Below are 14,808 nucleotides of genomic sequence, written 5' to 3' on the forward strand. Positions count from 1 at the left end.
TGTCCTGTTATTTTAAAGGACTACTTAATACTACCTTCCCCCCAATGATTATACTTATTTATTTTTCTCTTTTCCATAGGATGTGTTACTTTGGTTTAGCTTAATCCTTTACATTGTAATAAATATTTGGAATTAAAGTAATCCAGTCTCACTGATTTAAAAATAATTGAGAATTTCAGTCCACTTGTGCTGCAACTTTCTCTGGAAAATTCAGTTTTCTAGTCCTAGATCCATACTTGTAACTTTTGCCATACAGGAGCTGCAAGCCAAAAACCAATATGTCCAGACCAAAAACAAACTGTACATATTAATTACATGTACTCGTTGCCATCCCCATTCAGACTCTACTATTATTTTGTGTACATACAATTAAAATTATGTTTCATTAATGTGATTACTCTCTAATTGCATATTTGATCATCCGTTGCTTCTGTTAAGTGAAAAGGTCTGCATTCAAGGTTTACAGGGAACATATGCAGCACTTGAATCTCAGATTGTGTTCTTTTCCTAAACTGTTTTAACCATGGTTTATAGAATGAGTCACATTTGGATGCAGTTATGCGCCATTCAAAGGACTGGGTTGGATTGCAAATTGCCAAGCGATCTCTGCAGTCAGAGGCATAATCAGATTCATACATAAAATTAACATTATAAATATCATAAACCATGGTTTAGAAACCATAAAGGCTGGGTTCACACAAAGATTCAATATGCTATGCGAATCAGGTCACAGTCCATTCAGTATTAGTAATGTAGTCTCATTAATCATAATCTGAAAGTATGAAGTAACACAATATTTATTCTGGTTTGTATACTGTAATCAATCTATTCTGAGATACTTGGGAGTGAGGTTATGTTATTTCCAAATGTGCCAGAGAGCTAGTTGTGTTCTTCCATATTGGACAGAAAACCAAAACTGCCTTGGTTACAGATGCTAGGGAAGGGCAATTTCAAGATGTACCTTGATGGAACCATGTGGATTGGTCAAGGAATTAACATTAGTAATTACAAGGCCAATGAAAAATATGATCAGTCAAAGGCTCTGGCCAAGACGTTGAAAAGAAAATATCATATGTGATAGAAGAAGCCAAAAGAAGGAAAAGAGCAAGTCTTCCCCTCCAAAATCAACCTTAAATTGGGGTAGTGGTAGTCGTATGATGTTACAAAATCTGGACTCAGTGCTGGACACTTTCATGAAAATCTCAAACAGGCAGTAGAACTCAGGACCAAAAAGTTTCAGGAAAACGAAGCATGAAAAACAGGTCTGGAAAGCAATTCAGCTTGGAAATCAGAAGCAAAAGAAAAAGTGGAGAGCAGCTGAAAGCTGCTGAACTGTGTAGGATTTGGTTGATGAAGTTAAAGGAAATGTGCTCTGAGAGACAGGCCACTGAGTGCTTATTATGTGGAAAAGAAAACCATAAACTAAGCAGACAAAATCTAAATACGGCTATAGTATTCCAACTTGGTACTTGGAAAGTATGCAATTTTTAATTAGGCCAGTTTGGTCTAGTGATTAAGGCACCAGACTAGAAGCTGGGAGAGTTCTAGACCCACCTTCGGCATGAAAGCTGGCTTTGGGCCAGTCACTCTTTCTTAGCCCAATTCACTTTACAGGATTGTTGTTATGGAGAAAATAGGAGGAAGGGGGAGTATGGTGTGTTTGCCACCTTGAGTTACTTATAAAAATAATAAGGGTGAGATAAAATCAATAAAAATAAATATTATTTCTTTGCCCAACTAGAGTGATGGATCTCTAACCGTGGGATCAATTCCTTGCCTTTGCCACAGTGCCATATAGGCTACTGAGATTTTGTTAGAGTTACTGTTCATTTTGATGGCAATATTTTTCTTTAATAAAGTCCCACTGACCCAAGCATTCAAAATTTACAACGGAATAATCATACCATATCTAGCTCACCAAAATCTTGTCAATCACTAGATGACAGCAAAGAGATAAAATAAACCCTAACTGTTGACATCTAGCTGTCCCCTGGATTTTTGCAGCCCAGTTCATTTAGCAGCCAATTAAAATGTGCAACTACGACGTACACATTATAATGTAAAGCTTCAGAAGAAATCATCAGTAATTTGACGGTAGCTATGGTTGTGTTCTACATAACTGGGATACAAATTACATGATACCAGCTTGGGAAAGGTTCAAATGAAGTCCTACACAGTGCAAATGTACCCCTTGCCAAAGTCAGTACCTGAACACACAGACTACATATGATCAAGAAGAATTCAGTTATTAAACTGATCTTTCAGATTAAGAAGAGTCCCAATGCACAACTGAGACTTTGTATATAGGGACAGCACTTCAAAATATTCTGGGAACTATACTGCAGGGCAGAGGTCCCAACCCCCTGGCCATGGACCGGTACTGGTCTGTGGCCTGTTAGGAACCGGGCTGCACAGCTGGAGGTGAGCGGTGGGCGAGCGAGCAAAACCAAAACCATCCCCCCTGGTCTGTGGAAGAATTGTCTTCCACAAAAACGGTCCCTGGTGCCAAAAAGGTTGGAGACCACTGCTACAGGGGGGCATATAGGACAGCTGGAGTTTATAAGCTTGAAACTCAGTAAGTTTATTCCTGTTCATCTATGTCAGTGGCTCCCAACCTTTTCTATCCCCAGCACCCCTAGGACACTTCTGATATATTCTCGCACCCCTTACAAAAGTTCGAAATAATGGCAACGAATTATGCATATACACTATAATTTTGAAAACCCAAGTTTTCGCATTCCCTGGAATATGTGAGCAGCTCGGTTGGGAACCCCTGATCTATGTGGTTGAATAATTAGAAAGACTAGATTACTATTTGTACCTCAGCTAAAATTTGGGATCCACTGTGTTTCCCTGAAAATAAGATCCAGTCTCTTTTTTTTTTGCCTCCAAAAGAGGCACCAGTTCTTATTTTCGGGGGGGGGGGTCTTTTCCACTCATCTTGCGGCCCCCACAGCCCCACAACCCCACCCAGTCAGCCCATTTCTTTTGCGACCGAAGGAGCAGCTTCATTCTGTAGCTGAGAATGGAGCTCTGGCCTGCATTTTGCCATCAGAGGCCTCTCCGGAAAGGGCTCTGAACCGAGCTACAGATTGAATCCGTAGCTTGGTACTTGGATGCAGAGGCCTTCCGGAAAGGGCTCTGACTGCGAAATGCAGGCTGGGGGATGCTGTAGAACAGTGGTGGCGAACCTATGGCACGCGTGCCAGAGGCGGCACTCAGAGCGCTCTCTGTGGGCACGCGCGCCATGCCCTGGAGATAGAAACCATCCTCTTCAACTAGCCGCCTGCTAACTCGCTGAGGTCCCACATGGCCGGATGCATCCCAGCACCCATGCAGTCACTGGCCTCTGTGGGGGCTGAGGGTGTCAGGCAGCAGCCACCCCGGCCCCTGCCTCGCCTTGCCCTGTGATAATGGCACTCCTGCCCTGCCTCGCCTTGCCTCACCCCGCTGGACGAGCTTCCTGCCCACCGCCCCACCCAACTGGCCACGGCCACCCAGCGGGCCACGCCCACCCGGCACCCGGCGATACATAAGTGGGTTTTGGGTTGCAGTTTGGGCACTCGGAAGCCTGGTAGGTGGGTGCAGGGCACCTGGGACAGTTCCACCCCCCATGCCGTAGCTTGATTTTTAGGTGTGCGCCTCGCCCCCAAAGTAGGGCTTATTTTGGGGGTAGGTCTTATTTTCGGGAAACATGGTATGTAAACTTGTTAGAGGAAAAAAATGAAACTAGAAAAGTATTTATTTAAAACAATTTAAAAGGCAATACAGGTAATCTTTGACTTACAACCATTCATTTAGTGACTACTTGAAATTACAATTACAAGTCACTGAAAAAAGAGACTTACGACCGTTGCAGCGTCCCTGTGGTCGTGTGATCAAAATCTGGATACTTGGCAACTGGCGTGTATTTATGACAGTTGCAGTGGCCTGGGATTCTTCTGACAAGCAAAGTCAATGGAGCAGCCAGTTTCACTTAACAACTGTGTTACGAACTTAACAACTGCAGTGCTTCACTTAACAACTGTGGCAAGAAAGGTAGTTAAATGGGGCAAAATTCACTTAACTTCCACCTTGCTTAGCAATGGAAATGTGTGGCTGAATTGTGGTTGTAAGTCGAGGGCTACCTGCAGTGAATTTGCTACATATAAAAGGAGAAGCAAAATCTAAACATCTTCAGAAAACACAAGGATTTCTAAATATAAAATACATGTTAATTATGTGCTGAATTTCAGCCCTTGAAATCTAAATTAAATGCAACTAAAATATTGAAGCAGAAGTTCTCACACAGAAGGTTTCAGGTTATACATTCCAGTTTCTCTCTAGTCAAAAACATTTGCAAGGAAGCACTAGAAAAGAATGTAGAGAACTTTTGCTACATGGTTTACGGATTAATAATCTTATCTGCTATTATATACAGTACTTCTATGGCCCTAATATGGCTATGGCAATTATACAAATAGCATACTTCGGGATTTTAGTGTTTGTTTGTTTATTTATTTGTTTAAAAAGCAGCTGTTGGTGACTTTAAGCAGGAACACAGGAAAGAAAAACGGGCAGCAATGTTCCCAATCTATCTTCCCCCCATTTAAATGGACTGAAAGGTGGGTACTGATCACCAGCTTTTTCCTCTTTTACAAGAAAAGTAACAGTGTCAGGATTCTATTTTGGGAGGAAAAATGATCAGCAGGGAAAAGGAAAATGTCACTTCTTTCTTCGTTTCTGATTGACCCTTCCTATGGCTAATTTTTATTATCATTCTGTGTAGCACTTTGGATTCTGCTTCCAAATGATGCACTGGAATGCATGAAGGCATGAATGGTGCTACTGTCTCACTACCAGCGCAGCTGCAAAATCCCAGGAAAAGGTGGCTCTATTTTAGTATATTTGCTTTCCCGCACATTCTGAAACACGTTTTGGAAATCAAGTCCAAAGCTATACACAGCTCAGCTATTATTTATCTTAGAGGATAAACATTGCAAGTTTCAAAAATGCCATGTACCAATATAGACTAATGCAATGGAATTGCAGGTTTATTAAAGCATGTTTGTAATCCTTAGCTGTCTTTCCCAATAATAACTGCCCTGTCACAAACAGATTACAAATCCTTTGTACCTGAATCCTACTCCTTTCCTGTCATCATCTCTTCCAAGTAACATATTGTTTTCTTGTTTGGCCTCACATCTTCATAAATTAGAAAAGTGTATATTCTAATAAATTGCACAAATTAAGCTGGTTTATGCATATTTAAAAATAATCTGAATAATTAATCTGAGCGAAGCTAAGGTATTTTTTACAAGTGACATCTAGAATACATTTAGGCAATCTTTCGTCTTTGTAAATGTTGGGAAACCTTTGGAGGAGAAGTATTTTTTTATGTTAAACATGCTGTACATGCTAATCATTTCAATTCACTGTGTGGAATGCTCACATATCCCTAAGGTAGAAAATTAGTTTTTGAAAAATAAATTATATGTTTACATACTTATACTAAATTGTTTAACTAAGTAGATAACAACAATATTGAAGAACAGCAGTAGAAGATAGCCAGGAAAAAAAAGATAAAAATTAAGCATAGCTTGGAAAAAAACAGAGGAGTCAAGATGTCAAACCACAAATCCAAATACTATTAAAACTAAGATGCAAGCATTCCAAGATTTGTGCAGGCAAGTTCACTGTGAAAAAAAATGCTATTCCGTTTCTCAAGGTTTACATATGGACCAAAAAATACTAAGCATTAGTAATTTTACAAATATGAAATATCTTATCAAGCAACACGTAGCTTATGTGCAAGTTATATTTTTTCAGAAAAAGAGTCTGAAAATTGGCATCTAGAAGTCCAAGGGGGACTGTACTCCTAAATATTTATGGAAGCAATAGAAAGGCATGCACCAAAATGCCAAAAACCTACTAAAGTCAAAGCTGTTTAGAAAATGTGGTTTTCCTTAAGTAGATTTTTTAAGGGACAAATGCAGTATAACTGTATAATTTTGAATCTTTTTTTTCTATTATCTTTTGCTAAATCTCTATCTCATTTTTAATTTTCCTTATGAAAGTTTATAAAAGCAAGGTGCAAACATTTATACAATAGGCACTTGGGCTATAATACTTTTGGAATACTCCTGTTTATCGTTTACCCAACAGTAAATATTTCGCAAGCGGTGTTTGTACCAGTTATCAATACTTCACCACTTCAAAAAAAAAAAAAGCAAACTAAATTGTATACCTAAATTCTTTCATATATTAAAACAAAGCTGTCTAAATCACTTGGCCATGATTTTGGAGAACAATTTTTAAAAATATCAGCAAAGACACTCAAGGCACTATACTCACCGGTATGAATCTTCTCATGTCTCTGTAGAAGGTACTTCTGTATGAAACGCATCTCGCACTGATTGCACTGAAATGGTTTTTCACCTTAAACAATATAATTCCACATCTGTAAGTTAAAAGCTAGAAACATTCATTTCTAAATATGCTCTTGCGAAATAAAACAGTAAATTATTGGAAGCCAGCAACTAAGTGAGCCCGCAAATGTTTTAATTTAAAAAAAAAATCTACCTAAACCCTCTGGGATAAAATAGTGCTCCTGAGACACTACACAATATATATTTAAAACCTTCATTGGCCAAGTAAGAAACCAGAGTCTATTTTATAAACAAACAAAGAATTAGGAGATACGTTGCTTATAAATACATAGTATCTCTATATAAGAGCAACACAATATATCTTAAATTAACTGTAAGGACACTAATTCTTTCTGGTATTTTTTGACACCTTGGTGCATGAAATACCTAAGCTTAGATGCCAGATGTCCTGCACTTTGGAATCTAAAATATACATTACTTTACATTCATTATTCAGTCAATTGTTCCAGATTGATAATAAAAGAAACAATTTAAATTCAAGCAGTACCTGTATGAATGAAGACATGTCTTTGTAAATGGTAGTTGGTTCTAAAGGCAGCATTACAATGCTCGCAAATGTGAGATTTGGTAGTTTTCAGACCAAGTGATCCATCCTCATTTATTGTAAGGATCTATTTTTAAAAAGGAAAAATTCAGTCTCGCATTAATTTCTGAATAATTATATTCAATGCAAATTCATATTCAGTAGGGGGAAATTAAGCACTTTAGTATCAAGCCACAATGCAAAATAGGGAGTTTATAAAAGTGGATGAACTGCAATTGTTTCCTTCAGTGACATAGCAGTGTTGTTATCTTTTCAGTGTTTGCAATATAGGTGAAGTTGTAGGTGCTCCATTGTTGGAGGTTTTCAAGAAAAAAATTGGACAACCATTGTCTGGGGTGTAAATAAGGACCCTTGCCTTAGGCAGGGGGTTCAACTAGAAGATCTCCAAGGTAAGATAAGATAAGATAAAATAAGATAACCTTTATTGTCATTTTTTTACTGTGGGCACAACGACACACATAAAAAATGAAATTTAGTTGCCCGTTCTCAAAGTGAAACACATACATGACACATACCTAAACATACTATGAACAACATATGTATAGATCCACACCCCTACATATACGTAGCAAATAAATATTAAATACTGTTCATCTTGAATATATAACGGAAGGAGGAAGCTTGAGAGTTCACAAGGTTAATGCTGTATGGAATGAAACTATGGCTGAATCTGGATGTTCTGCTATGGATAAGGTCCCTTCCAACCCTATGATTCTATGTAAATAATGAAGTAGAACAGCTAGAAACATGTTGATACTATTGCTGCCGTAACATTTTTTTCTCTTAATACTGGCATCCTGCAACAAGTTTAAATGATCTTTCTGGGACACCTAAGAAAAAAAAACAAGCAGCAAAATAAGCTTCAAAGAGAGCGGGTGGATGAGTGTTTGCTTGCAACTTAAAAACTTTTTGCTTACAAATACCTACCAACTGCAAAGTTGCTGTTTTTGTTTTACTTTGTTTTTGGGATAGCCATGGTGATGTCATCGGGCGTAATTTGGTCGTTTTGCTTGCAGATTTTTAGTGAAATTTTAAGGTTTCTCTCAAAGGAACACCATTTTTAGTCTTAATTACATGTTCATGAATAAGCGGTATGCTGATTCACCTTGCCCGACAGTCTCAGTCAGGCTTCTCTGTCCGGCAAAAGCAGCTAGACGAACCAGCCCAGCCCATGCTATCTTTAACCTTCTGTGTGAACTATGAATTTTGTCTTTAGTATAATTGCTAAATAATGATACTAAACAAGGCACATGCTGAAATTTCACTAGAACCGCTGCTTTGAACACACAAATCTAAACCTGGGGACTCTTAATCCCTAACCACATATATGAAACACAGCAGAAGGCATATTAACTGTCATGCTCTAATTGGGTTAAATTATAATTTTCAAATCCATTGTTTAAAAAGACCTCTTAAGTAGCACTCAGATGCCACTTTTTGCAGGCAATTTTGAAATCTAGTTTATATAATACCAAGAAAGTCTGAAGGGCAATATAGGCAACGAAGAAGGAGAACCTGTTTTTTTTCAGTATTTTCAGATGATGAATGAAACAACTATGTGAAATGTTTAACTGGTTTTGCATACAGTTAATGAAAAGTTAAGAAAGTGAATTAACAAGAGAAAATATTTTCAACAGTGATTATTTTCAACAGAGACAACATTTGACATTCTCAAGCAAGCTTAAATCTCACAGTATGAAACTTGCCACTTAGGACATACTGCTGAGCGGAAATTAATGAGAACAAATAATTGGAGTTCACATTTGCAAATGGCCACGGTGAAACAGGGAGTCTGAATTAAAAAATACGTGTTTCATTCCCAAGGTCTTACATATTTTTGATTTGAGTTAATGGAAGGAAACTCAAGATGTAAAACCTTAAATAATAAGTTTCAGATCAAAAAAATGTGTTTTGAATTATTACATCTATCCTTATCACCTATTCACTGTAAGGTAATTATTTCATTTCAGATACACACAATGATTACTTTCAGCACTAAGGCATTGTATGGATAAAAATAAAGTTCATAAAATCCAGTGTTATTTAATTTGTCTCACTACTAAGCCCTTATTAAAGCTGTGTTATTCATCTCAGTATTCATTGGTAAATGGTCTTTGTAGAGCATTATTATAAAAAAAAAAATATTTAGAGAACGGCTTTCCTGAGATGTGAAAGTACACCAAAGGCTTATGCCAGTGATGGCAAGCCTTTTAAAGACCGAGTGCCCAAAACCCGCCCCCCTGCGCCTGCTCCGCCTCCCACCCTACCTACTCTGCCCCCACCCACCCCCAGTCCCGCCCGCCCGCAGGGCCACCCACCGCCTCCATGGCCCGCAGGGCCACCCACTGCCTCCATGGCCCGCAGGGCCACCCACCGCCTCCATGGCCCGCCGCAGATTGCGGCACTCCATGGCCCGCCGCAGATCGCCCAGGCGGCCCTGCAGCGCCCTGGCAGCCACCCACACCCTGCAACATCATCTGCGCGCGACGGGGCGCAAGGGCGGAGTCTTATCCCTGCTGCCTGACTGCCATGTCCTTGGCTGCGCTGCTCTGTGCAGGCTGCGCCTGGGGGCGACTCTCCTCCAGGGGGGTTGCTGGTGAGGAGGGGGCCACGGGGGGAAGCGGGGCTGAGGTGACAGCACGTGTGCCCACATGCGTGCCATAGGTTCGCCACCATTGGCTTATGCTATGAAAAGAAGTTCAAAGAAACATGCCATGAATATCTTTCAGACCTTCTTTGCTTTAGAACTGTTGCTAGGTGAATCTAATTATTGGCAGATATTATTTCCAATGGAATGGATGGATTCCATGGTGAATCACCATGCCCTTTAATTACCAGGTTTTTAATTAATTGTCTTACCTTTGCTGGGGAACGCTGCTTTCTTTTCTTCTTCTTTTGCATATCTATACCTTCTCGCATTAGCTTTTTGTCCCGTTTCTGCTGCTCAGTCACATCAGTAAATGTAATTTCTTGTTTCACACTGATCTGCTAAAATAGCAATTGCAGCATGTTTTCAGAAATAATGGCAATTCACTTGAAAGGGCTCAGTACCTTTTTATTATGTTGGATTTTTTTTGGGGGGGGGAGAATAACTTTGTTTATTTAATGTTCTACTGACATTGCCCTGTTGTGTTATACTTCAAATACAGTTATACTTGAATTGACATTGCCCTGTTGTGTTATACTTCAAATACAGTTATACTTGAATTATGTGCCATACATACAAATAAAACCTTGATTTATTGGAACAATTAGAGGCCGTGTCTATTATTGCCAACTGCATTAAATCAGATAGGATGTCATCAGTAGTGGTATAACTACACAAATTATGCAGATTTCAGTAATGATATCATTAAATGATGTAAGATGACACAAATACAATGAAAATTTTGTCCACTGCATCTGATGTCCATTGCATTAAAGTCTGTTAAACTGAGCATTTGCTGAAAACATGTTTACTTAAACATTTAAAACAGATAAACCATTTTTAATTTCTTATTCATGACAATACAAAAAAGTAAATTCTCCCTCAAATTAAGCTCAATTTCTGATGCCTACATGGACATGAATACATGGACGCATCTGTCCTGTTTTCTTGGCAACGATATTGAAGTCATTAACACAGACCTCTTCCCACATGTTTATTACTTCTTGGTATTGTGAAGCCTGGATGGTCTGTCTCCTTTTCAAATATTAACCAAGTTCTTGTTTAGCTTTACAAGTTGAGATTAAATCAACTAGGACCTGAGATCTGCTGTCTTAGTCACAATATGCAGGAATGCCAATTCTGCAGTGGAAACCTGAGCCTAGAAATTGGTCCATTGCTCAAAAGGGCAGTAACTGGTACCTCGGTCATAATGTTTTTAATCTAAATTTTTGATTGCTACTGCTATAGAGTTGCTATATAAATCTCAAAAGAATGTGAAGTTCCAGAATTTTCCTATAGAATAGCAATTACTGTAATTTTTTAATGTTTTCTTAAAAAGTCAACTTACATTCAAAGCAAGTGTTAAAATCAAAACAGGTTATTTCCCACAGAGAAGTTCAGTTTGGCATTCAGATTTAGACACATGGCTTTGTTCTACATAAGTGTTTATAATAAAATCCTCATGTTGTATGTCCTATATCTCATTTCCCTTCTCAAGATTTTTAACAAAACCTTCAATTGTAAGATCACAAGGCAAAATTTTACAACATACATAATGAATTAAAACATACACATAGACCTTGCTTAGCAGCTGCCTTGGGTAGTGACTATCTGAAGCTATGATGATGATAAAAAAGTAATTTTGTAACCAATACCCACATTTACAAACTTTGCAATGTCTTTCCCTCTCACTCATGTGTTTGTCAATACAGTCAGTTAGTATATGCCACCCTATGCCTGATCCATTTTTTCTCTCCTCCCTTCCAGCAGACGGGAGAGATTGCCTACGCAAGCTAGTTGTTCCTGAACCCACTTTTTCCATAGTGTAACTCCTCCCTAAAAAGTGCTAAGGCAAGTTAACAAACTCAGATCTGTGACCTTAATTAGCAGGCTTAATAGCTGCTGCCTGTAACTGACAAGACTTTAATCCCTTTCACAATTTTGACTTTTGTTTGCCTCCTAAGTAGTTCATGCTGAGAGCAGCCAGCATACTGGGCAAATAGCTGGCACAAGCATATTGCTTTCAATATGTCTTTCCCATTGTGTGTCTCCATATTTTCCTATAATTTCTCCTTTTCCAGTGAATATATAAACACTACTTCCCTTCTTGCTGTTTATCCCAGCCTCAGAGTGAGTATTCCAAAGGGAGGGGGAGAGGGGAAAGTTCCCCCCTGTTTGGCTGAGCTGGCTGTTTGGGGTTGTAGCCTTCTGACACAGTAAAGAAAAAGAAAGAAAGCTAAAGTAAAAACATAAGCACAATCACACTCATTTAATTTTCTACTTAGCGACCACTTTGCTTAATGACCTTGTTGTTGGTTCTAATTGTGGTCACTAAATGAGGGCCACCTGTACTTGCTAATTCTCAAGTTCAGAAATTCTTCAATTATAATGAACAAGTCTGAATTTTTGTTTCATCTTTTCAGAATCAAGATCCCCAAGTCTTGAGTTACCAGGGTTTGTCTACACACATATAATTTTTATATGGTGAATGTAAATTCATACCTAAGTTCCATAAACTTTAGATCTGACATGCATCAAGGGGTGAATTTTACTGTGTAAAATCATCTCATAACCCTATAATCTTCTTTGAAGTTTATCTTCAGTAGACTTTTCTTTTTGGTAAAAAGCAGATATAAAAATAACTCACAATCATGAAGAACTGTCCCCTGATAAAGTTTTTGTAAATCTTCCATTGCTTTTTTATTATAAAACATAATTTCATCAACATTAGTAAAATAGTTTGGCTCCAAGAATGCAATAGTGCTTGTAAAATGTTCATAACAGCTATCTTAGCTACTGTCTTTCATTCAGGATCAAAGCCATCTTGTATATATACAAAAAGTACAGTGCCCCAGTACTGTACAGGATTTTCAGGCAGCTCTCATCACATCATGCACTTCCACTGCCTTGTTCCCCACTACATTCCTAATCCCTCACTTTAATTACCATGTTTGTTGGCTCTTTTGCCTTCTTCCAGTCCTTATCAGTGCCTTCCTGCCCACTCTCCTCCAATCCCATTCATCTATTCATCTGCTTAATGGCTGAAACTTTCTAAGTATTCCAAAATGAAAAAGAAAATAAACCTGCAAGTCTGGAGAAGGAGAGTGTCTGGAGTATTAATAGAAGAAAATTCTTTTCCAATGTCATAATCTCATCAGCAATTTTAAGAACCACTACTCTTTAAAACAGGGATCCCCAACCTATGGTCTGCAGCCCGCTACCGGACCATGGCCTCTTGGCCACCGGGCGCTGGAAATAACTGGCGAGCCCCTCCCATTCCCGGTAGCACCGCCACGCAGGTGCTAGCGGCCCCATTTGCGCATGTTCAGGGATGCTAGCACCACCGTTGATGTCACGTGGGTGCCAGCAGCCCATTTGCGCATGCATGGGGGCACAAGTGGCCCATTTGCGCACGTAGGTGGGTGCCGGCGGCCCATTTGCGCATACATTTGGGTTCCAGCGGCCCGTTCACGCATGCATACGGGTGCCAGTGCGCGTGCCATGGGTGCGCATGGCCCACTTGTGTGTGCATGCACAAACTAGCGCTTCCATCATATGCACGCCCATTTACGCATGCATGCGTGGGGCTGCACGCATGCACATTTCCCTACTCCTCCCTTTCCTTCCGGGCTGCCAAGCCGGAAAGTTTGGGGATCTCTGCTTTAGACCATAGAGAAGAGGCTAGAAAGGCCTTTAATGACAAATACATAGTAGCAAAGATGCACACACCTAGAAAAACTGGATGAAGTTATCTTAGAACAACCTTTAAAAAATATATTTCTTCCCACTATTGACTTCAAACCAAATCCGTCATTGATTAATGAAATAGCCATAAACCACTGCCTTTTTTTTCATGTTTACCCTTTGCTTACTGTTTGAAGCAAAACTCTACATAATAACTGCAGGCAAAATTAGTGAAAAGAAAATACTTACAGGAACATTGACTGCATAATGAAGCCCTTGGGGGAGTCTGTCTTGTCCCTCTATGTCATCATCATTTTTCACCGTCTCTTCATGAACCATAAGTTCATCATGCGGGATCATTTCTTGCGGTCGGAGTTCACTTTCTTGTAAAACGTCATCTGCAGAAAGGATTTCTTGACGTGCCATAGCCCGGTCTTGAAGCACTGCTCCTTGCCGTTCCACAGAAATTGCCGAGTGGTCAGAGGTGGCACCCATTCCAACCATATCCCTCGATGACTGCATCTGTTCTATGCTACCACATTTAAGAAACAATCCTCCTAGCTTATCTTCAATGTTCATTCTTAAGTGCAGTAACCTATAAGAATGGAATTAATAAACTGAGTTGAAAACTAGATATGAGATACAAACATAAGACTTGCTGACAAGCACTGCTGAAAGGAATATTTCCTGACTAAGTACAGTATAGGGAACACAATATACTTTACTGATGAGACAAAATCTAACTACAGGAGATTTGTCAATCCCCTCCCAGAAAATGAAGTACATCCCCCCCCCAACAAATAAAATACTTCAGGTAACCCTTAAATCTCAAACCTAGCATATACAGAATGAAAACCATATATATTATTAGAAAAATACAGAACAGGATGTATTTGCCCCAGATATTTAGCATTAAGGCACTGAGTTTCTTGCAGAATGTCAGAGTGCATTCCTATATCACTGGGAGTCATAGGACATTCAGAAGATTTCCTCTTCCAAGAATGGGGTGAGGATCTGACTTCCGAGGCGGGGGAGGGGGGACAAAACCTAGCATTGATTCCCCTCTCCCAGACTGTCTTAAAAGCTTCCGCAGATTTTTTTTTTTTTAACTGAAGCTCCAACATCAGAAAAGAGGAAAACGAGGGACATTGGAGACCATGCTTGACTGAGGAAAACTTTAGATCAATGGAATCCAAAGGTCTCCTATTCATCAATCACCACTACCACCCCAACATAGAAATATTTATACCAACCCTAATCTTGGTCTGAATAATTCCTCTCCCATTACTTGCAAAGAGGGAAAACAGTAAGTAGTTGCCACCCTCATTTTGGCTCTGTACTACGAGTGCAGCAGGGCTTTGAATATGAAAGGCTACAATATCAAATCAGAGGCATAAAGGCAATGGTGGGATTCAGCCAGTTCGCACCAGTTCAGCAGAACCGGTAGCTAATGTTTTGTTGCCCAGGCCCAGATGGACTTCCGGAAGCGGCATCCACACAGAGAA

At 39.4% G+C, this 14,808-nt stretch overlaps 1 protein-coding gene across 1 annotated transcript in view; it reads right to left on the reverse strand.

Annotated features, from left to right (window-relative positions):
* ZNF148 (zinc finger protein 148) overlaps positions 1–14,808 on the reverse strand; it is a 46,232-nt gene that overhangs the window by 5,938 nt on the left and 25,486 nt on the right. The window contains exons 2-5 of the mRNA XM_015819131.1: positions 13,553–13,898; positions 9,832–9,960; positions 6,916–7,039; positions 6,334–6,417 (exon numbers count right to left, since the gene is read on the reverse strand). Coding sequence (XP_015674617.1) covers positions 6,334–6,417; positions 6,916–7,039; positions 9,832–9,960; positions 13,553–13,882 — 667 coding nt within the window. The 5' untranslated portion in view covers positions 13,883–13,898. The remainder of the gene's footprint in view (positions 1–6,333; positions 6,418–6,915; positions 7,040–9,831; positions 9,961–13,552; positions 13,899–14,808) is intronic.

This window comes from Protobothrops mucrosquamatus, unplaced genomic scaffold (assembly GCF_001527695.2).
Source record: "Protobothrops mucrosquamatus isolate PMUCROS unplaced genomic scaffold, P.Mucros_1.0 scaffold863, whole genome shotgun sequence".
Lineage (NCBI taxonomy): Eukaryota > Metazoa > Chordata > Lepidosauria > Squamata > Viperidae > Protobothrops > Protobothrops mucrosquamatus.